The sequence below is a fragment of the Lissotriton helveticus genome, chromosome 3_1 (genome assembly GCF_964261635.1).
Source record: "Lissotriton helveticus chromosome 3_1, aLisHel1.1, whole genome shotgun sequence".
Lineage (NCBI taxonomy): Eukaryota > Metazoa > Chordata > Amphibia > Caudata > Salamandridae > Lissotriton > Lissotriton helveticus.
Window position 1 is genome coordinate 2,025,058,762 of NC_136061.1, and position 23,757 is coordinate 2,025,082,518.

Here is a 23,757-nt window from a genome sequence, read left to right on the forward strand (position 1 = left end):
GCTCACACTTCCAAGCCTCTCACTTTAAATGGAGTCCAAATCATATTAAATATCTAGGTTTGCACTTTACACCTTTAATTTCAGATACGGTAACAATATGTATGAATAAATGCCTCCAAAACATTTCAGAATTGACTTCTAAGTGGCATCCCCTTTATTTGTCTTGGTGGGGCTGCTTGGATACCATATAGATGATGTTCTCACCTATAGTTTTGTATACTATTTCAAATATCCCAGTCCCCATTAAAAAAGTTAACTCCATGTTATCCTCTTTCTTATGGCATAATAAGAAACCTTAAATGTCTTTATCAAAACTAAACCGTCCTAAAACAGAGGGGGAAGTCAACTTCCCAGATTTCCAGGCTTATCTTAAAGCTTTCCTATTACGACAAGCTTCTTTGTGGTTGCTTGATCCTGCGGATGATTGCCCTCTTTGGACTTAAATTGAACGTCTGTTTATGTCTCACTATTCATTTAATGAATATTTATCTTTTTCACGCATGCCACAATCCATCTTAACTCCTATACTGAAGCATACGTCCAAATTACTCAATTTACCTTCTCACTCTACTCTTGATTCTAAGGATTCAATTTTAGATTCAACAATTTGACATCATAAAGATTTACGGATCCGTGACAAACCCTTTTATTGAAGGACCTGGAGAGAAAGGGGTCTGATATGGATTCATCAACTATTCTTAGATTCAGAATTTTTGCCTTTTTCTACACTCATGCAGACATTTAATTTACCGACTTCCTTTATCCATAAATACAATAGACTCAAAAAAGCTGTATTGGAAACTTACTCACGCTTTCCTGCCGTGCCAGTCACCTCCAATAACTCAGAACCCTCTTTAAGACTCCACGCCCTGTTAAAGACCACGCCTAAAGTCTCAACTATTTATAATCATTTGCAAGGCACTGATACCCGTAGGCAGAAAACAAACATTGAAGAGGCTTGGGAAAGCTACTTTGAGGTAAGCTGGTCACTGTCACTTTGAAAGGCATCTGGTCCAATATACGTAAAGCCTCTAGAGCAACAAATACCACACAAACATTATTCTTTGTTTATAATAGACTTTTATTCATGCCAGCCACTTTAAGTAAAGTTTTTTAGCCACTCCGGATACATATTAGACTTGTTTTCTCCCAATGCCGTCTTGTTTCATATACTTTTCATTTGCTCATAGGTACAAACTTTTTGGAAGCACGTATGGTCACAAGTTAACTTGATTTATGGTACTACATTGTCTTTTTCTTTTACTCATATCTTTTTGGGTAGCCTCTCTTCTATATGGGACGAGGTTTCACTCAATGTCAAGATTATTGATTTATTATTAGCAATTGCTTTTCAACAAATTACTGTCAATTGGAAGGATTGTTTGAAAATTTCATACAAAGCTTGGTGGTACACTGTGTGCCATAACCATAGGTTGGATACTGCCACTGTGCACCCTCCTCAAATGGCTACAAAACATGCTGACTTATAGTCACCTGTAACAATATTTATTGATGATAGTGCCAAGAGATGTTCTGTACCAAAACCATCTCAACAAGAGGTTTCCAAACCACCTTGATTGCACTAATTGTTCCATAATTTCTTATATATTCCTTGTATGCATATGTGCTTAATTTAATGTGCACCTTTTATGTCTCCTTTCTGTATCTCAGTCCAATTCCTTTACTTTCGAGCAACATGATTTGAATGCGATGTTGTAAGATTCACAATGTTCACTTTGTATGACCACCTTATTTTTTTTTCATAAAACGATTTGAACTTAAAAAGCAGTAATTGACATTTAACTAGTAGTCATCCCAAGCTATTAAAATCAATGCAGAAACAAAAATGAGGGAGGGGGCAAGCACTATCTAATAATTATTGCAGAAACTAAAATGAGGGAATGGGAAAGGATTATATCATAATAACTGCTGAAACTAAAAGAACTATTCAGAACAACAACATTCGCTCTTAGTGTATGGCAACCCCAATACCATTATAATATGACCATACCTTTTAGGCTCTAGTGTAGGTACCTTGGGGAAGAGCTAGTAGTCCTTCTGTGGTGTCAGTAAGCTTGAGTAAGAATAAGTCCTAGGTCCATAGCAATTGCAGGAATTGTTGAATTCAGGGAGAATCCGGCATATAAGGGAAAAGGAGGGAGGGATCCTAAAATGGAGTGCCCACCCCAGCCCTGTAGAACCTCTACTGGGACCCAACAGAGCGAGAGGCGAACACAGAAAGAGCAGCTGACAGCAAGTGAACCCCGTAGGAGGTGGGATCCAAAGTACTTCCATGCTCCTCAGTCGTCCAAGAAGCATATCATATCAGTCGGCGCTGGAACCAGGGCAGGCAAGGGCACGCATGGGCAGGGATAAGACATAAGGAGTTCAGTGTGATTTGTTGCTATGAGCGTGAATGAGAGGTGAAAGTCACTGGGGCATACCCGTCATCCAGACTGGGCAGAACGAGCACACTCATGCCATCACTGGTGTCACGGGAAACCAGGGCATCCAGGTGAGCACAAAACTCCACCAAGGAGACATCAGCACACTGGGGCATTCAGACAAGCTTCCAGCACGAAAGAAAAATGGGTACTCCAACAGTCAAAGCAGTTTTCAAGTGTCACAGGCAACTCCTGCAGTCAACAGGGATGCAGCGCCAGGCAGCTTATGTATGATTTGCCAGTTAATAAAAGATATGATTTAGTTGTTGTGAATTACTTTTCTAAATGGGTTGAGTGTAAATTAGTAAAAGAACCCAACACGAAAGCTGTAATTGATTTTCTCTCTTCCTTATTTAGAAGGGAAGGTTTTCCCCAAGTACTGGTCACTGACAATGGTGTGCAATTTAAGTCGAACATGATGCAGGCGTTGTTAGTGACTATGGCAGTAAACATCATTTGATTAGTAGAAAGGGTCAACTGCATGTTGAAAGAGCATACTTAAGTGGCTTAAGCCTCTTGGATGGATGAGCCACAGGAACACCGCACATTTCATCACCAGGGTTTCTCAATTCGTTTTGCTGAGAGGTAGGCACTCTTCTTATGGTTTGCCACCTGCATCGGTTTTGGAAATAACAGGGACCAACAAGTGGATACCTGGCAATGAGGAAGTATGAAGCAAGGTGGTTTTAGGCCAGGGGAAGAGCAAAGAAAGGTACAACACTTTGCAAGGAGTAGGAGATGTTTTGTTTCAAGTGGGTGATTTGGTAGATATCTAAATGCCCCATGGGCAAAAGAGTTATGGTCCATAGAACTTCCCAGCTGCACATGTGGTGAAAGTTTCCAAGCATGCGATATTGGTTGAAAATGGGGAAGTGGTGAAACTAAAATAATGAAGCATTGTTTAAGATATCACATGAGATCAGAAGTGAAGAGAATCGTGCATAGTGTACCAGAGCCATGAATGAATGGTAGCGGGGAAGTAATTTGGAGAGTGCTGATGGAGTCAAGGTGCCAGAAAGGAATTATGGGGCAAGCAATGGTGTGGAGATTCTAATATGGGTCAGGTAGGAAGGTGTTTATCAAGTTTAGCTGCTGGATCACCGGGAGAATCTGTTAAAATCTCTCAGGGAGATGTTGAAGGTGCCACTTCTTCCTCAACTCTCTTTAGGAGCAAAAGTAGCAGAAGGAAGACCAATCCTCCAAAACATTTGCGAGATTGCACTTTGAACTAATGTATTATTTGTTCCAGTTATGCTGAGTGTTTAGTGTTTGATCATTACGTTCTGTTTTCTTTCACTAAATGGCATATTTGATGTTAAAGTGTGCATGATATGTTATTTTGCATATTTTTAAGTTCAGTTTTGATATTTCACATGTTTTCTTTGTTCTGTTTTGCTGCAGACTTTTGCACTCATGCGATACATCTTTACTTTTGGTTCTATCGTTCCTTATTTGCTGGGGGGGAGATGGTGTTATGTTCTTTTCCGCTTGGAACCAGTTTGGTAGAATTATTTGTGCGGCAGTTCTGATGGCGATGCTCGGATCTCAGCAGTTATGCCTTGGCTGGACGGGCTTTCAGAGCGGTTGTGTGCTGTCAGTAATAAAAAAGCATCTTCTTTTCAAATAATAATATTCCACATTTGTAAAGCGCACAATCACCCGTAAGAGTCTCTAGGGGCCGTCGGGAAGATTAAGCAAGCTGAACTCTAGCTTTGAGAGCTCTGAAGAAGAATCAGTGCCAGAACTTACGGCAGAACCTACGCCAGATTCTTCTGGCGCACTCCAGGGAGCCAGTACTTCCCCAGCAGTATCTCTATCTGGTTCACCTAGCCAGGTAGGGACACCTGAAAGTGCCAAATCTGGGAAAAAGCTGAAAAAAAGTATGAAGAAGTTTCCTCTTTTGGAGAAAAAATTAGTACCATCTACTCCTACCCAGCTTAATACATCCCAGAAGGTGGTTCCAGATCTCGCCACCCCTGGGCAGCTACCACTGGATTTAAGTGCTTCATCATCACCGGTTAATCTTATGGAGATCCTAGCTCTCTGTACCACCCAAAACCTGCCAGCCTCTCTCTCAAACTCATTGTCTCCTGAATTGGAATCTAATCAGTTAAACTTGGGCCCGCCTTCTGGTTCAGACTCTGCGCAACAGCCATCTACCCAGCCATTAGACCAGACAGATAACATAAATCAAGACCAGAATTCTAATGGGAGCAGTCCTACATCTTCTATGGGGCCACAGGGCCAGGAAAATCAGCAAGTGCCACTCCCAGAGCCGGAGTTAGTATCTCTTAATGCCCTAACGGAGGATCCAGCTCTCGATGCTACTACCAAACAGATGGAAATCAAAACACTACTTAACCTTATTTTGGAAGAGATTAGGGACATGAAGAAATCACAGGAGAACGAAATTGCCTCTCTTCATTCAAGATTAGATAAAATAGAAGAGGCAGTTGCATGTTTTCCTGGAAAAATTCAGGAAGCGGAGACAAGGATCTCCCAGTTGGAGGATCAGATGTCTGGACTGCTCATCAAAGTGCGTGAAGCAGCGAAGGATAAAGTTTTATTAGCAAACAAGCTTGAGGAGTTGGAAAACCACTCTCGTCAATCACATTTACGCATAGTGGGCGTACCCGAGAGAATGGAGGGGGCTCAAGCACCACAATGGGTGGAGTCCTTCATTAAGGAAAAAGTCCTCCTGGAGTTCAGTGGAGATTTGACAATCACCAGAGCCCATAGAGTCCCTTTTCACCCTTTGCCAAGTTAAAGTGGCCCACGCACAATTTTAGTCAATTTCTCAGACTATCGGATCAAGGAGAAGATCCTCGCCAAGGCCATACAACAAAAACAGTTCCCAGTGAATGAGACTTCTAACTGTAGATTTTTTCCAGACATGTCCGCAGCTGCAGCCCGGAGGTGAAAGGAATTCGGTAAATTACTTATTCCGTTCAAGGCACAAGGGGCACAGGAATCGATTGCCCAACAGTGAAAACTACGTGTCCTTGTTAAGGGGAAGTTCCATATGTTTACTAATATAGAGGAGGCACAGGAGCTTCTCAAGGAGATGACGGGCCTCAATAAGTTGGTAGACGGGTGTATGGTCAACGGCTGGCTCTGGTCGAATGGTTTGGTGGGGGTCTTTTTCCAGAATTTTATTCGGAGATGAAAACGCAAATATGATTTAAAGGCTTAGCCAGATGGTTTATAATATATTTACCATGGGGGGAGGGTAACCTGGGTGAAGATCCATGGCACCCTTCAAAGTAATTGGGGAGGGCAAGAGGTAGAGTGTGTGGGAAATTTGGGTTTCAACCTCTAGGGGGAGGAGGCTGGGGAAGACTGGGGTAGGGTTAAGGGGGGTAAAAAAATTTAGCAGTAAAAAGAGCAGTAACAGAGGCATTGAACTAATAGAATTTGAGAATCGGTGTAGAGAGATGTTTGAAAACTTAGACAAAAATGAATAATAAGTGTCATATCTTATCTATCAATGTTAACGGTATTCTGAATAAGTCCAAATATGGAGCTCTAATAAGGTGGTTGGCTTTCTGTTCACCACAGGTTTTATTTTTTCAAGAAACCCATCTGAAATCAAATTGTCCGAAATTATATCTTCCCAGGTGTTTCTCCCATGCTTTCTTCGCCTCGGCTGGGTTAGCTAAAAGAGGAGTTTCCATATATTTTTGTCGTAGTCTTCCGTGGGAGTTTGGACAAATTAAGAGAGACCCAATGGGGCGTTGGATTTAGGTAGAGGCTAAACTAAATGGGATGTGTTTAAATTTTGTAAACTACTATGGCCCTTTAAGTGACGATACCATGCCACTACTGAGGATTACTGAGCTACTCAGAGGGATCTCGGGAAAATTAGTATTAGGTGGGGACTTCAATTTTATCCAAGATTTAAAAAAAGATACCTCCAATTTAAACAAAAAAAGAGTTGAAACCACATTCTCGGAAAGTCTTGGAAGCCCTAATGCAGGAACATCAGTTAGTGGACCAATGGCGAAATTGTAATCCGTTAGTGGCAGAATTTACGTGCCATTCCAACCAATTCCGTACGGCCTCGAGGATTGATTTCTTTTTTTAATTCACGATCCTTGTTGGTGTCAGACACTTCTATAAGGATAAATCCCTTCTCAGATCACTCTTTAATATCACTCGAGTGTGTGATTGAAGGGGGAGGAGAGGCCCAATCCAGGTGGCAGATGGATCGTCTACTCCTCCAAGACAATAACTGGGTGACCCTAACAAAAGATTGGATTTTAGAGTTTTTTAACTTTAATGAAGGCACTGCAGAAATTTTCTCAGTCTGGGGCGGGTTTAAAGCACCTATTAGAGGTCAGATGATCGCACGCACCGCCGCTCAGAGGAAAGAAAGGCGGAACAAGATCAACAACCTCCAACAGAATGTGTCTAATGCATTGAATAATAGTAATTTGGGAAGGGAGGACGCGACTTTACAATTGGCAAGGGCAAAGGCTGCCTTAAAATAATTTTTTGTAATTGAAGAAATAAACAGCTCTAGAACGTACCAACAGAGAGTTTACGAGGAGATCCAAATGGTGGGAAAGATGCTATCAGGGAAAACTAAAAGCAAACAGGAGAAAGCCACTATAATCGAGATCATTGATCCTATAACGCAAAATATTGTTAGAGAAAAAAATGACGTAGCTCGGGTATTTCTGGACCATTATTCTAAGTTATATTCTACAACGTACAAGGTAGGGTCAGATTGTATCTATAATTATTTTGATGAAGTTAATCTCCCCATTTTACCTGGTCCGTCATCGGTACAATTAGAGAGCAAAATTTTAGCCTCGGAAGTTTCAGATATAGTGAGATTAATTGCTGGGGCAAAAGCGTGTGGCTCAGACGGGCTCCCAATCGAATTTTACAAGACTTTTGTTAAAGAACTGACTCCTTTTTTGGTTAAGTTATTTAATTTTGTTAGATTGGGAGGAGCGGTACCTTCGAGTTTTAAAGAGTCCATTATTGTTAGTTTTGTTAAAAAGGGGAAAAATGAGAAGGATGTCAACTCATATAGACCGATCAGTCTTCTTAATGCCGATTTTAAGATTCTTATAAAAATATGGGCCCAGCGGTTCACACCAATTGCTCAGGCGTTAATTCACTCTGACCAGTGAGGCTTCGTTTCAGAAAGGTCTATGTCTTCAAACACCGGGTTTTTAATTCAGGCGTTAGATTTTGTTTCGGTTAATAAAATTCCTACTTTAATTTCAATGGTTGACGCAGAAAAAGCCTTCGACCTGGTGAATTGGGAGGCACTTTTTATTGGTTTATTAAAATTTGGGTTTCCAGTAATGATAATAAGCATGTTAAAAAACATATATCAGGATGCGCAGGCAAAAGTGGTAGTCAACGCTAACTCGATAGGAGTGATTAATATCAACCGTGGCTGCCCGATGTCCCCTATCTTATTTACCTTTTTTATTGAGCCCTTGGCAATAAGAATACGCAGTAACCCTAATATCAAGCCACCTTTAGAAGGAATGTCAAAAGTTAAATTATTCGCAGATGATATTATCGTATAACTTCATCCCGATAAATTTAATTTTGATAATGCTCTCCAAGAGTTTAACCAGTTTGAACGAATTGGTGGTTACAGGATTAACCAGAATAAAACCGAGGTGCTAGTACTGAATTCGGACTGCAAATTTTTAACATCAAATTTAAGATCACAAGCATTGAAGAACGAACCGATCAGATACCTAGGCATTTATGTCTCCAATCAATTCGATCAACTATATAGCTTGAACTATCTAACAACTCGGAATAAAATTAGAACTTTACTGGAAAGATGGACGTTATTGCCCTTAACTTTGATTGGCAGGGTCGAACTTATTAAAATGTCGATTCTTCCTTTGCTGGTTTTTCTTTTTTTAAATGTTCCACTAAAAATCAATTTGCGCTATTTTAGGGAGATTGATTTGATGGTCAGGGACTTTGTTTGGAATAAGAAAGTGGCAAGGGTGAAATTAAGTACACTACAGCTGGGAACTACACATGAGGGACTAGCTTTACCAAATATACGAACATACTACACGGCCGCAATAATGGATCTTGCAGATCACTTATTGGCACCTAATAGACAGCTCGACATGTTTTTTTATGAAAAAATGGTCCATGAGGCAGGCTCGCAAGTTCCGATATTTTTAAAAACAGCAAAATTACAAAAGAAGATCAGATATAAGACCATTCGAGATATAACATATAGATTAAAGTCTTTTTTTAACAGGAGGTGGGGGTGGTTTGCGCTATTTGAGAATGGAGGAGAGCAAGAGCCTCAGTCTTCAAATCCACTCAAGTAAAATTCAAAAATGGATGGAGACAGGCTTTTGGGATTTGGGGTCCTTCTTTGTTTCAGGGAGGCTCATTTCTTTGCAAGAGGTCCTGGCCAGGTCCGAAAATAAACTAAAAACGGCGTTTTGGGAATTTTTTCAAATCATACATTTTATACATAAATACAATGTGCCGGCAGGGGAAATGCCCCTGACTATTGCCCTATGCAAAGTAAAATTAACAGGATTAGGGAATTGGTATAAATTTCTCAAGAAGGGGGAAGCGTCTCCACTAGTTGACGGAATCCTGGCCAAAATATCCCTGGAAACCAACTGTTCCTTCTCGTGGCAGGAGTGGGAGCGGATCTCAGAAGTGGGTCGTAAGTCCCTCAGAGCGGCTAATTTTAAAAGAATGTCGTTCCTATCCCGTTGGCTGGCGTACATCACTCCTAAAGCATTAAGCAAACGCTTTTCGGGAGTAGAAAACAAATGCTTTAGATGTCAGTTACACAAGGGGGGTGATTGGTTGCACATTTTTTATACATGCCCGAAGCTGTTTGATTTTTGGTGTAAGATCTTTTCTTCAATCAGCAGGGCTATAAACAAAGTAATTGAACCCGAAGCTGAAATAGCCCTGTTCGGCATCTCAACAAGAGAAAGGATTTGCCTACTGCAGAAGTAACTTACACTGCAATCTGCACTTCAGTCGCCCGTTCTCTAATCCTTCAAAACTGGAGGTCAGAGGAGGTACCATCTTATTTTAAATGGGTAAATAAAATGCTACGGACGAAAACATTTGAAGAGGCATATGCTAAAAGAGTAGGGTCAACGAGAACATTTATAAATATCTGGAAATGGTGGTGCATCCACCACTACCACATAGCATTTCACATGAGAATATACTAAGAACACGTGGGGTTTGAGGTATAGAAATGAATACTATTCACCGAAAAAGCAGCACTTTAGTAAAAATTATATGGCACGATTGCACTTTAAAATTTTTAGCACTTAAGCAGTTTAGCACTTGAGCACTTTAATTCAAAGGCTCAATTGGAGGAGTGTACTCAGTTTTCTGTACTAGCCGTGTGTCAATTATTGATGCTACTAAACTGTTTATTAGTAACTGTAATTGAATGTTCTTGGTTCTTTGGTTTTAGCTGTGTTTTTTTTCTCTCATTTTGGCTCCATTTTACTGACACTTGAATGTTTATTAATGATTGTTGCTGAATCATATGAATTATCCAACTGCGCTTGATTTCATTCTCATTTTAAATCTGATGATGTGTATAATAATCCCTGGTGAAGTATTTTTGTAATATAGGTACTTTTTTGTATTTCTTGCACTGACCTCTGCTCTGCTCAATAAAAATTTAAAATTAATAAATAAATAAATAAAACGTATACCAGTAAAGCAATCAGTCTTTATCATCGGCATGTTACCATACCATACTTACTGAATTGAGTGTACGCTTTCCAACAAGGCAGCCATCAGGCATACGGTCACAAAATTAGAAATGTAAACAACATTATAGTTGGCAAAGCAAAATACTGGGGGGGCATATTTACAAGGAAATTATGGAGCGCAGGGCTGTGCCAAATTTGACAGCGACAGGCTCCTACATTTACAAAATGCAGGGATGCATATTTACAAGATTTTAGCTTACCGCAGGGAATGATGGTCTAATTGGAGGAAGGTGTCCCTTCCTGCACATAAACAATCAACAATGGCGATTTGTTACTTCTATGTGTGCTGCAGAATGCAGCACACATAGAACTGTGCAGGAAGGTGTCCCTTCCTGCACATAAACAATCAATAATGGCGATCTGTTACTTCTATGTGTGCTGCAACTTCTATGTGTGCTGTAGAATGCAGAACACATAGAACTGGCAAATTTTCATTATTTAATGATTGTTATGTGCAGGAAGGGACACCTTCCTGCACATAAACAATCATTAATGGTGTTTTGCTTTTTCTAGGTTTGCTTCAGAATGCAACACACATAGAAAAAGCAAAAATTAGGAGAAATTCCTCGTTTCACCATTCTAATGCCTGCTATTGATTTACACATCCTTGTAAATATGGTGCAGCATCAGAAGGCAATTGGTGTTGCAGTGCAATGCCCACAGCAACACCTATTGCAACGCCTTTTCACACAAAGTGATGTGTGTAAAGGGTCCATATTTACAAGGTGGCGTTACATAAAAGAAAGAGGCTTAACAATGCTTTTTAAATATAGAGAAGGGCACTGCGTCACCAGAGTGGTCACTAAAAGTGATGTTCTGGTGCCGCTATCCCCTTGTAAATATACCCCTGGGTCTCTTAAGAGGGTCTTCCAAGGATTATCACAGTGAAAATCTTGTATCTCTATGGTTTGTTAGAGAGAGTAACCAACACTAAAACCCTTGCCTATTATGCTAAACTCTGAGCTTCCATGTAACAAAATATCTCTCTGCAGATTTTAATAGAATATTCCCAATCTACTCTGAAATACTTAATAGCTTTGACATATACGTTTTACAATAAATATGCCAGACCCACTGACTTTGGTGTATATTTTCATAATAAACAGATCGAACGTAAAGCCTTAGTCATTTGCTTGACACCTTAACCAACAAAGTCCTGTCCTATTGAGCACAAGATAAGCACACATGGCAACCAGAGAACATCAAATAACATAATTATGTAATTATCTCAGAAGTTGTTTAATTTCATCATGACCTTAAAGTGCAAGTTCTATTTGGCACAGTGACATGTGCAGAAAGATCAAACACACTAGCTTTGCTTGATAAAGATCATGGCTGAAGCATGTGGATAAACAAATGGTCACAGCTACCTGCAAGATAAGGAGACTTTCTGTGAATGCACACAGTTTTGGCAATAAGCTGTACTAAGATGGAACGACATCTGGACAGAGCCACTTTCCCTCTCTGAAGTATTTCTGAAAGCTTTTTTTTGTGAACACATAGTCTGTCAGAAACCGTAAAATAACATATGAATGTATGTTTAAAAGTCCAGTCCTGTGACAGTGGTTATACAACACGCCCTTAGAATTTAGCTTCAGCTTTTGTGCATCTTTTCAGGTGTCCACTGTTTCCTGTGCTTACTGCATATGACGTGTATCATAAGGACCATTTGACTGAGATGAAAGCTCTGCTGTGTTTTCATGATAAATGCTCTTGTGTTTGAATATGCAAGGCTTTAACTTCGATCTTATGTTTGAAAGAATATTTTTCTTTTGAGGGTGTGTCTTATTTAAGCTACTGCTTAGTTTTAGCACTACTGCTTTGCCCCACGGTTAAACATCTGTGTGCTGGGTGCTTGGTGGAGTTGAAGAGATAAAAGTTATACCTACCTAGAATATTTCTCTGAGAAATATCTGTAGCATACACAATCCACATAAAGGTAACCTTCCCATCTTCATATTTGCTTCAGACTGATGATGCAGACTTTTGTTTGTATGGAGAAACTGTGGGTAATGTTGACGCACGTGGTGTTCTTATTATGAATGCTTAGAAGAAAGTGAGCTGATTCCAGGATAGTTTTTTGTAATATTACTGTTGCCCTCCTACCAAAGAGATGTTGATGATAGAACTCCGCATTCTAAAAACTAAACACTATAGTAAGTTTACATAAAATAATTGATCTGATTGTTTCTTCACCCTATCCTATTAAAATGTTGCTGAATATCTTTTCTACTAGCTTTCGATGGGCTTGCATTACCAGATAGTCTATGAACCTTGTGTTGCTTCACTTTCTGACTTCACACCGTCTCAAACCCAGTCTGAATCAACTTCCACAAGGAATATCTAAGGATACCTGACTTGCATTGTGTTATATATTATTTTATTCATGGCACCCTCATATTAACCTGAGGCGTGGGGGTTTCTTATGGGGATTTTTATTTGTCTCCTTTGAAGTGGAGTTATCCTATTTCAGTAAATTTAGCCAAAGGCTCTATGACATTTGATAGACTCTATGACATTGGACAGAATATCGCACACTATTAGTTACCAGCACTCAAAAGATACATCCATAAACCAATCAATCAGTCAATCATGACTCTAATTTAGCCATAAGAACCAGAAAAATTGCAACAAATCACTGGAAAAAAACTCTTAATATTACAGTCTAATGTACACTAATATACCCCTTCTCATATTTCTCTTCTGCCGCAGCATTTGTTCTGGTTACCAATCAAAACTTGAGTCATGTTTAAAGCAATGGGAACATCCACAGGGCTGTCTGGCAAAAGACTTTACATTTTTTGCAGCGAAGTTTTCTTGGTATGCCCCCAATAGTGCTCTTTGTTTCTCTCTTCTAATCCAGTTAACTGTCCCTAGATCCATAACAATAATGTTTTTGAACAAAGCTTTCTCAGTCATGGCCACTAAATCCTGGAATTCATTACTTTTGCATCTTCATTCATAATCTGTCCTAATTCAGTTCAGAAAAACTTTGAAATCTTTCTTACTCAATGATATCTCCTTGTGAGTCATTTATGCAATTTCTCTTGGATAGTGCCACGAAGCTTTGGTATATGTGCACTATATAGACCATGAGTTCATCAATATATCACAAATTCCCTTAAAGCATATTTCGTGCCTCATACACCACAACAGCATGAATACATTTATAAAGTATAGGCGTGGCTCCACAGATATCAAATTCATGTGCCCTTACTGTTTCTTTGTGAGAAATTCTTAAAATTAGTGATTATATTTTGCATGTTGCTCTAGTTATACTGATGCTATTTTGTGAAAAATACTTTTGATTGCAGTAGTGTACTGTTAAAAGCAACTCCACAGCATCTGAGTGAGGATTGCACTTTATAAATCATTTCAGTACAAACCAAACAAAGATGTAAATTCTACATTCATCTACAGTGATTTCCTAAAACAAACTTACCTTAAATGTGGTAATTTATTACATTGGCCACGTCTTCACTTCATCCATCACTTGATTTTAATAAGTATCTCCTTTCAGTAACACAAAATGATGAGGCACCCTCCACAATGTGATAAGGGGATCCTGATTATACCACATCACACAGATATGCATTGGTCCCTGGCTCAATGGTAGCCCCCTGAAGGGTTTGGCGGTCCTGAAAGGGTTGTGCTCCCCTCCAGTGCTGCAGGGGCTTCGGGTGCCTACGTTATGCCCCTGATTCTGATTCGTTTCATCAAATATTATATAGTATTTTATGGTGCTAGCAGTTGTACATATTTCATTCCAGGCAGATTTGTAAGATCTCATTAAGGGCATAGATAACAACAGATCCAATTCAGATAGGAAATGGCACAATATAAGCTGTCTCCCTCCAACCATTGCCTTTGCTTCAATGTACCTCAATGGGGAAAAAGAAATCACCCAATGCTTTTTTATTTCCCTCTTTCTTGTTTCAAAATGTTGGCATCTTTGTAAGAGTGACCTAGATTTTCCCTTAGGTCCCTTGACTCCAAAGTTACCAATACCAGTGGTAACTCCAACTTCATGGATATGGACAAATACTGGTGGGACAGGAGGTGTATCCTCTTGATACTCTCAGAAACAAGTTATTAATAGGCGAGTCAATAATTCTATACCTGATTGTAAAAGTAATTCCGCATTTTATAACAAAGTTGAACCTGGAAATTTCATCTGCTAAAAGCAGGAAAAATCCCCGGGTGAAACATATCAATTCCGTGATAGATCTGAAGATCTCTGGATTCTGGAAATTCCAGTTACCAGGACCATTAGAAATACAAGGCACTGATAATGAGGTATTCAATACCTCTTCCACTGTGGCACAAGGTTTGAAAATGTGGATGTTTCAATCTGATTCTAATGCAGTTGCCCTGGAGGGTGTGCCTCAATAGACACAGTCTCTATATTAATTGTGCAGGGCTCTCTTTGTGGGGCCTTTTACAACCTACTTTAAATTATTTTTCTCTTCAAGACGCTTTAATGCCACAACAATATATGTTAATAGGGTCCTGGAAAACACAAAGAAAACTATTTTAATCAGTATAATAAGCAGGTCTGACTGCCTGTGGGTGAGGGGGTAAAAGAAGGGTTGTCTGCACCAAAAATATGTATGAAGAATCTGACCAAACCTTTCAGCTCACAGCATGGTTTTTGAAACATATTGGCTTAAATAGCATATATTGTACAAGCATTTCGGTAGGGAAAACCAAAAATTATTCCATTTCCTCTTGTCTGGGAACTGTATCTAGGGGCACTATTTCAATACAGCAGCAAATTATGTGCCTATGAGAAAATTGTGCGCTACTCCCTCAGGTCTGTTGATATAGAGGAGTGAGCTGATGATCTCTCAGCCCACGCAGCCTTCAAAGTAATCCTTGGCCCTGTAGTGATTTCCCTTTTGGGCCCACTATGGTTCTCCCTTAGTTTTGAGTCTCAGATGTTTTAGGCCACGTCTGCTCGCTCTGCGTATCCACATGTAATACATTTGTTTTTGCACCAGTATTTTGATACTAAGTTGTAAATGTTGTTTGTTATTCGAGGACTCTTCTTGGAATTGCGTCTACACATTTGTACAAGGTTGCTGCGAAAACATAAAAAAATAGTATACTGTTTTCTTTACTCATTCCCAATGCTTAGACATAACACAATTACACTGCTATATATGTAGCACAATACTTTTATCAAATAAACTGTGTTCCATCTAGTTGGGGGCAGAGAGGTGAATTATGTCAAAGAAGACTGTTCTGGAACAACTGCAGTGCCTGACATGCTGCCCTGCCTAAACTAATTTTACACCTATGATGCACTCACCTAAGTGCATACACCAGGTATGAGGTCCTAGGCCAATCCCAGAGATTGGAAATATATCCCTGTGCTCACATAGTAACGGTAGACCTAGACAGATGTATAATTTGCAATGGTTAGGATGTTTGTCCTGTATAGTCTGTTAGTAAGTCTAATTACTTTGTTTAGTTGCATCTGCCTATGATTGCAGCACATTTGCTTCATAATAGGCTGTAATAGTTAATTGATGTATTGTAAATGTTCTTCTTGTCTTTCTTATGTTTATTACAGGCATGAAGGTGTGAGTGGGTGAATGAGTAACGAAAGGGGCGGATCTGTTTCAATGGTTCCCTTGGGTACTAGAAGATCATGTTTGAGGTTGCTGAATTCACCTGTTACTCTGGGAAGTTTAGGAGTTCAGATGAGGCACTGTGAGCTAGCCAGGATTGTGATGAGAGGTACTGACGTCGTAGAGATACTCAGTCCCTACATTCTGATGTCCTGTCATCCTAATACACATTTCTGTCTTTCCAGCAGAACCAGCAGAACAACCCCAGCCTACCCTTTCTCAGTATGGCCAGCATATCTCCATCTGCCCATAAACCAGTGCTTGAAATGGATGGCAAGAAGTACAGGTACAAACTATCCTAAAGTGCCTGTACTGAGAAGTGCAGCGCCTGCTCAATTAATGGTAATGCATCTGTGCTCAAACGTGTTGGCACTCTGCATCAAATTGCATAAGATTAGGTGTTCAGAGACTACGAGCAACTGTCCACTAAAAGCACTGTAATTGCCTAGAGCTTTTAGAAATATATGTGAAAATGTCATTAAACTGAAACATATTCCTGCAAATGAACACTGACTTCTATCCAGAGTTTAACTTATACAGTTGGCTGCAGGTAGTGGGTGGCTACTGACACTCATTTTGGGGCACTGGGGCTTACATTTTATCCTCGAACTTTGACCGAAAGTAAAAGAGAGAAAGGGAGAACAAGGAAGACTGAATGAAGCACAAATTGAAATTTATATGAAAACAGTGACAAATGAGACAGAGGAATGAAAAAGAATCTATAAGTGTGAGAAAAGAGGCGAGATGTGAAGAGTGGTGGAAGAAAGATTCATGAGTTAGAATTAGAACAAGGCAGCCTTGGAATTCAGCAACAATGGCATTTGGAAGCACTGGGTGAGGGCTCCTAAGAAAACATCTGGACCCCTGCACCTAAACAGGACAGCCTGTTTCTTGTTCCCAACCTCATGTTATGATAATGTACGAGGTTGAGCATTTATTGGTTGCATTGTTGACAGCATGCAGCGTTTTCTATAATAAATTTTGTATTAAATACTTGTGAGTTACCTCTGAGTTGAGGCAGAGATTGCTGTACAAAATGATGTCACATTTTATTGAAAAACCTCTCAGTGCCTTTATTCCATGAAAATTGCACAGCAATCCACGCTGCCCAGCAGCACTAAGTTCACCTTGGGCAGACGTTTTGTCAAGTCAAATTACAAACCAAATAACTTTCCATGGAATGCGACCATCATTATCAAGGTCTTAGCCCAGGGACTTATGCCATCAGCAGTCCCTCGCTGTTCGTCTGATGGGAGGCACCACCTTGGGAAGAAGTCCATTGTGCCAAAGTTATGGTGGAACACAAAAGAGCTCCTGAGGCTGAAGATACACCGCGGGGATGTGCATCGTCATTAGGGGATTAGCACTTACAGATCTGGAAAATGATTCTGAAGTGCATAATCCTCTTTGTCATCTTCTCTCATCCAACAGAAAATGTTCTGTTACTGAATGTTAAGTCGTTCCCTCACATTCTGCAACTGTAAGTTTCAGAGCCCCCTGCTGATGCAAGCTTTTCAGGGCGTTAAACTCCAGAGGCATTGCATGTGGGCTGGCATGGGACGTATATCCGTACTTCAGGCTGTCGTAGTAGTGGTACTTGACAGCTTTTTGATTTTGGTCTCTGGGAAAGGGCCAAAACCCATACAGATGGATTGCGTTGCAGAAGCGTGTTGCCAAGGTGTACATGAGCAGCCCAGTGGTTGGTCTCTTGATGTGAACTTTGTTAGTCAGCCAATACCTGCAGAGGGAATGAAAAGAAGTGTTATTCATCCAGCACGCACAGACACATAGACACTAAGCATTTCACATGCCTGCCTACTTAACTGAACCATGGTGATGATCAGACTCCGAGAGATTAATACAATCCCTTTATTTGTAGACTGAATGGCTGCAGCTTACTTTCCACTGCCCAGTCACTGCATTGTGCATGACGGCATGGGGTGAGGCTAAACTCCATGCTCTGTCTGCTTTGTGGTATTATTTCTGACTCACAGTAAGTCAGGACAAAATGTCACATAAATGTCATGGTCCGGGAAAGGATGGAATCAAAGTAGAAAGAGTTAACAAGAAGCTTGTCTTTGAACCCATGCAGTCAGAGAACAGATTAAGTTGGAATACTCTGACAGCAGTCACCAGAGCCTCCTGATGCGAAGCCCGAGTAGAGTGCAAAGATCCCCTCACTGGTAATTGAGGATGACGTCTGGAAGCCGATGGGTGAGGGATCAACTTTAGGCAAATTACAACTGAATAATCTGTGAAAGGGAAGGCGCCAGGCCTCGAGTCTACATTGAAAGTGATATCTCAATTTGCGCAAACGAGACTCCTGCTGAGTTATTGTTCCTGATCTGCAATTACGATAAAAGGAAAGATTCCCCGTCATTACATATTACATATCGTACTCATTGTCTCACCAGCTCATCCATTTAGCGGAACTGCTAACTGTCGAGGCTCATTACGGAAGTTAATTTAGGATGGCTTGACTATATCTGGCGCTAATTTTTGTGTAGTGTTGACTCTGTTAAAGGCGCCCTCAAGACACTAATCCATCATGCTACCGCACCTCCCTGTCCAGAGACCTCTTTCGAACAGCAAATAGGAGGGGGGTGAAAGGGGTGTCTCCCGCCTGTTTGCAATTTGGAAAGCAATGCATCCATGGTTTTAATTGTGGCTACATTTGGACTCATAAACCATTGATCAGTTACCGCCACCGAAGTGGAGGAGATATCTCATTAGCAAATGGAAAGGTATCCCTCTGAGGCAGCCATTCACAAGGGGCTGTAAATGGCCTCTTGTTTCACTAATATCGATGAGGCAGAAGCGTTTAAAACCTCTTATTGGTATCTTTTGAACTGATTAGTACATGAGGTGATTACAAAATGAAGATATTTAAGACAGGTGTGTAATTTGTGCATGCTAGTTTGTGAACTGCCTCTAGTACTTAGGGCACTTTGTGCCACAGCAAGCGTCCTATTGGTGCCTATCTCAGTTCAGCACGAAATAGGTCTTCACACCTATTTATGCTGAGAGCCACTCGTGTGAAGCATTCTTAAAGATAAAACAAGGTAACATATGACTTCGAAAAGATTCTGTGAAATGTTGAATATGGAGACCAAGCTAAAGGGGTGTAGGTATTTGGCGCAAGAAATGTTAAGAAAACTGATAATTGATGGTCATTTTCAATTGATTACAGTAAAACATTATAGGGAAACCATACATTTCGAACGCAGTCCGACGAGGCCATCGTAGAGTTAAAATCCTAAAACTCCACTCTGTGTTTACGTTGTAAACGTAAAAAGTTGTGTTTATTTTCAGTTTTCCCCTCTATTTGTTTACAGTTGCATATTAAACATTTTAACGATGCTCGGTTATTTGAGACTTTACCCACAACTTGGTGAAAATACGATTTGTTTTCCGAGGAAACTGTGAAGTTGCTGAAGTAGCTTCAAATGTACTTCATGCATCAGCATTGCGCTACTTTGTGCTCCCTTCATCCTCCCCGTCACCTTTCCTCACGCTGGATCTCATCCGAGACCACACTTTGAAGACCCCTGGACCAGGTAAATTTACATGTTCACCCTGCGTGTCAGAATTCTATTGCTTGACGCCCAATCCTTCTATTGTTGATGTATTTATTTATGTACATTTAAAATGAGGCCTGGATCTGTCTAGGTATTGTTCCGTTTTGCATAATTTATTGTGTTTGAAGCTGCCTGCTCGTGAGGATTGAAAGTGGGTGTAGTGGGTGATTTGCTCTGCATATATCATACATATTTAAAAATGCAGAATTCCCTAACCTACAAGACATGCACATTTTTGGTCCAGCTGTGGTGAACATAGTTTAGCTAGCAACCCTCTGATTAGCATGCAAGAGGCGGGCTCAGTTGTTTTCCATCTCTTGGCTTGTGACATAGTGATGATGGCCTGTTGGAGGCAGTAGGCGTTCATTATTATAAATAGAGATGGAAATCCCAAGCCTTTCATCAGATTGACGTGTTGTCGTGGGTGATTTTGAGCCTTGTAACCCGAGTGAATACACAAGTTTATTTATTTGATCAGAAAGTGTATCGTTTTGGATTATATCCTCCTGTATATCCTCTTACCTCACACTGTAAATATGTGCAATGTATACACATTTACACAAAAAGTATCTTTTTTTTTGTCATTTGTAAAGCGCCTGAATCACCCCAGGTGGGGTATCTCCGCGCTAGGGCGAGACTAGGAGGGAGACAGTGAATAGCAAAGCAAGTGAGACAGTGATTAGAAAAGCAGGGTTTTTAATTTATTTCTGAAGAACAGATAGTTAGTAGAAGTGCGAATATCCAGGGGAAGTTGATTCCAGAGTTTGGGGGCAAGGTAGGAAAAGGATCGGCCTCCCATTCTGGTTTGTTTGATGCGGGGTATAACAAGGCGGCCTTTCCCCTCCGAGCGGAGAGTGCGAGATGGTGTGTATTTGGACAGTTTGTTGGCGAGGTAGACTGGTCCCATTTGGTTTAGACTTTTGAATACTATACAACAGATTTTAAAGTGTATTCTTTTACGAATGGGTAGCCAATGGAGTTTACGTAGGAGTGGGAGAGAGGGGGCACGGTACGGGGAGCTAGTGACCAGACGGGCCGCTGTGTTCTGCACAAGCTGCAGACTCTGAAGGGCAGATTCTTTGGCGGAGATCAGCAAAGCATTGCTGAAATCCAGGTGGCTGAGTACTAATGCGTGGATTAGAGTCTTTCGTGTGGAGGGGGGAGGAAATTAAAGACTTTGCGCAGCAAGCTGAGGGCGTGAAAGCATGCTCGTTTGGTAGCACCAATGTGTTCATCCATGTTCAAGTAGTTATTAAGAAGAACTCCTAGGTTTTTAACCACTGGCTTAGGCGATGGAGCTACCCCGAGTTCTTCAGGCCACCAGCTGGCTACTGTATAGCCTCTTACCACATACTGCATATATGTGCAATTTAAACACATTTACACAAATATCAACTTTATAATGTACTGGATAGCCTCTTATCCCACACTGTAAATATGTGCTATTTATACACATTTACACAAAAATCAACTTTATAATGTACTGTATAGCCTCTTACCACACACTGTAAATATGTGCAATTTAAACAAATGTATATTAAAAAAACAACTTTATAATGTACTGTCCAGTGCGGCCACATTTAAACACTTCCGCCCCAATAACATCCTGATTTCTTTAGTCTGATCTGAAGTTGACTGCTGATGGAAGTGTTGAATTCTGGTCAATGTACAGTGCCTGATGATTGACACATTGCTGGTACAATACATTGTTCTCAGAAAAGTCTTCCACTGCTCCTCTGAGTTAGGTCTGTGCTACCCAGAAACATGCCTTAAGAAGCCTCTGGAGGTGGCTCTTGAGCGGAAATGTATTCTCATGTTCACATAAAAGTATGTGCAGGTAGAGTAGGAATAAAGAAGGGAGATAAAGGAAAGGAAGGTGATGCTGGTGCTGTAGTACATTACATAAGTAGGTAGAGTAGTGGGAAATAAGTACTTGGAGAGACAGTACAGCCTTGGATGGAACAGAACTGAAGTGAAGAAAGAGACAAGGAGGAAGGCGGAAGTCGAAGAGGAGCAGTGGTAATTTTCCACTGGAAAGAGGAGGAATCATGTCAAAGGAGCTCTGCAGAAATAGAGATAAAGAACAGGAGGAGAGATGTGACCTGTGATAGAGATCCGTTGTGGTAAGATGTGCTGGGGAAGATAAAACTGCAGCTCAGATGTGCAATATGATGATCTATCTATAGGGAATGATGTTATCCAAGTAAGAGTTATGGGGTTGATGTGCCTTGAAAATGTAAGCTGTAGGGGGAGATGGCTCTTGGGAGGCACATCTGCAGTGAGTGATGTGCCCTGCTAGAGAGATCTGCAGGACTTTACATTTGCACTGTTGATATTTACATGGGTGATGTTTGGCCTGGGAGAGGCATCATTAAAGTGAGAGGAGGAGTTGAAATATGCTAGCAATGAGAGGGACTCTGGAATTGATGTTTGCAGAGATGATGGGCACTGTGAGGGAAGTCAGAGGTGCACGGACAGATAAGCACATTCATTGATTTGTTTTTTTACAAATCAGTATGATGCCTTCTGGGACCGTGTTGTTTTGGTTTAGGGCAGAGAGGAGCACCTGTTTTATGCACTTGCACTGTCTAAAGTGCATTGATTTACCCGGATGTTTCTCAGAGTTAGTGTATGATTTTCAGACATACAGACTGGAACCAGAAATAAGTAATACCTGTTATTTACTTCAGAGTTCGCCGTGAGTAATGTTCTAGCTTGAAGAAATATTGGGTAAAAGTTACGCATACAAAAACAGTTGCTATGCCCTGTACTCTCAGCTCAACTGTTCATAATACGGCCCCAGAATTTTGAGAGACCTCTTCTACATGGTTAACCGCTGCCACTTTCCCATTCTTGAATCCATGGTGAGCATTTACTTCGGCAATATGTTAAACTGTGATCTTGTAAGTCCTGTGTCCCACCTCTCTCTTTTGGCGTCACAGCTTGATAAGTCCCCTACCCATGCAAAGTGGAAGCTGCATGTCACAAACATGGAAAAATACTGTTTTGCAGTGTGGGAGCCAACTTCACTGTTACTATATAATACATATTTTAAGATACATTCAACAAAAACACAATTGAAAGGCAAATTGCACCACACAAGCAATGACACACAGTAGTAGGAAGAGACCATGTTTAAAAAGAGTTGTAACAGCAGTCACATAAATGATGAGGAGACAACTGCTTCAACCCCTGTAGCGAATACGTGATTCATTTTCCTACAAGACAACCCACTGATATGCATAAAACGAGTCAGTGGGCTCTGATAACTCAAATATACAGTGTGACATTATGCACTTGAATTAAGCAACTCTTTTTGGGTGGCAGATAGGATAGCTTGATTCCAGGGGCATGGAGAGCACATGACCCACATCTGAGCATACCCATCACACTCGGGGTGACAAATGCAAATAGAACAATTGAGGGACAGAATGCAGAACAATGTCATGCATTCACCCCAGTAGAGAGATCTGGGCCTAAATTCATTGTTTTTGTTGCTCCCCATGCCATTCCAGTTTGATCCAGCCATATGCAAATTAGTCTTGACCCTGCACCCAACGGGAACAGTCCAGCCCGAACTGCCAGGACAGGTCCTCCCTGGACTGGAAAAAAAGCATCCTAGGACTGGTTTTAGGGTTTCACCCCTCATCAGCCTGGATAGCATGATTCCAGTGGCATAGAGAGCACAGGATCCACATCTGGGCATACCAGTCCCACTCGGGGGTGACTAATGCAAAAAGAACAATTGATGGACAGAATGCAGAACAATGTCCTACATTCACCCCAGTGCAGAGATCTGGACCTAAATCCATCGTTTTTTTGCTCCCCATGCCATTCCAGTTTGAACCCAGCAATATGCAAATCAGCCTTGACTCTGCCTCCAATGGGAACAGTCCAGCCCAAACTACCAGGCCAGGTCCTGGGCAGGATGGGCGGCAGGAGCTGCCACTTACACCTGAATAGGCAGTACCCTGTCCTCACACAAAGGGTTGATTACTCCCTGTTGTGAGTCTGGAGCCCAGGCTGGAAAGAAAGGACCTCTGTGCAATTTTTTGAGGTCAACCCCAATTCTCATGTACAACTGTGTATACGTACAGGGTCTCTGACACCACCAAATCAGACACTTCTGGACCTGTACTGAACCTCTGTCAGAAAGACTGCTGTGCTGCCACAAGGACTGTAATGCTTGTTGGCTTGCCTCCTGTTTTCTGAGACTCAGGGATATCACCCCGCATCACACTGTTGTGACTCAGATCAAGGTACTTTGTTCACTGTGCCTATGTGGGTCCTATATCTGGCCTGCCCTCCATTGCGGTCGGCCTGAACGTTTGACTTTGCCCCA

General features: G+C 41.0%; 2 protein-coding genes across 3 annotated transcripts in view; one reads left to right on the top strand and one right to left on the bottom strand.

Annotated features, from left to right (window-relative positions):
- Window positions 1-16,202, top strand: part of LOC144825246 (F-actin-capping protein subunit alpha-1-like) — a 523,698-nt gene extending 507,496 nt beyond the window's left edge. Inside the window, exon 5 of one of the 2 annotated variants that reach the window (XR_013609351.1) lies at window positions 16,023-16,202. The gene's annotated coding sequence lies outside the window, so the exon portion shown is untranslated. The remainder of the gene's footprint in view (window positions 1-16,022) is intronic. The other variant, XR_013609350.1, reaches the window with a different exon arrangement.
- Window positions 16,203-16,885: 683 nt separating this feature from the next.
- The window catches only part of ST8SIA2 (ST8 alpha-N-acetyl-neuraminide alpha-2,8-sialyltransferase 2), a 395,574-nt gene continuing 388,702 nt past the window's right edge, over window positions 16,886-23,757 (bottom strand). The window contains exon 6 of the mRNA XM_078684093.1: window positions 16,886-17,575. Within this exon, the coding sequence (XP_078540219.1) occupies window positions 17,290-17,575 (286 nt within the window). The 3' untranslated portion in view covers window positions 16,886-17,289. The remainder of the gene's footprint in view (window positions 17,576-23,757) is intronic.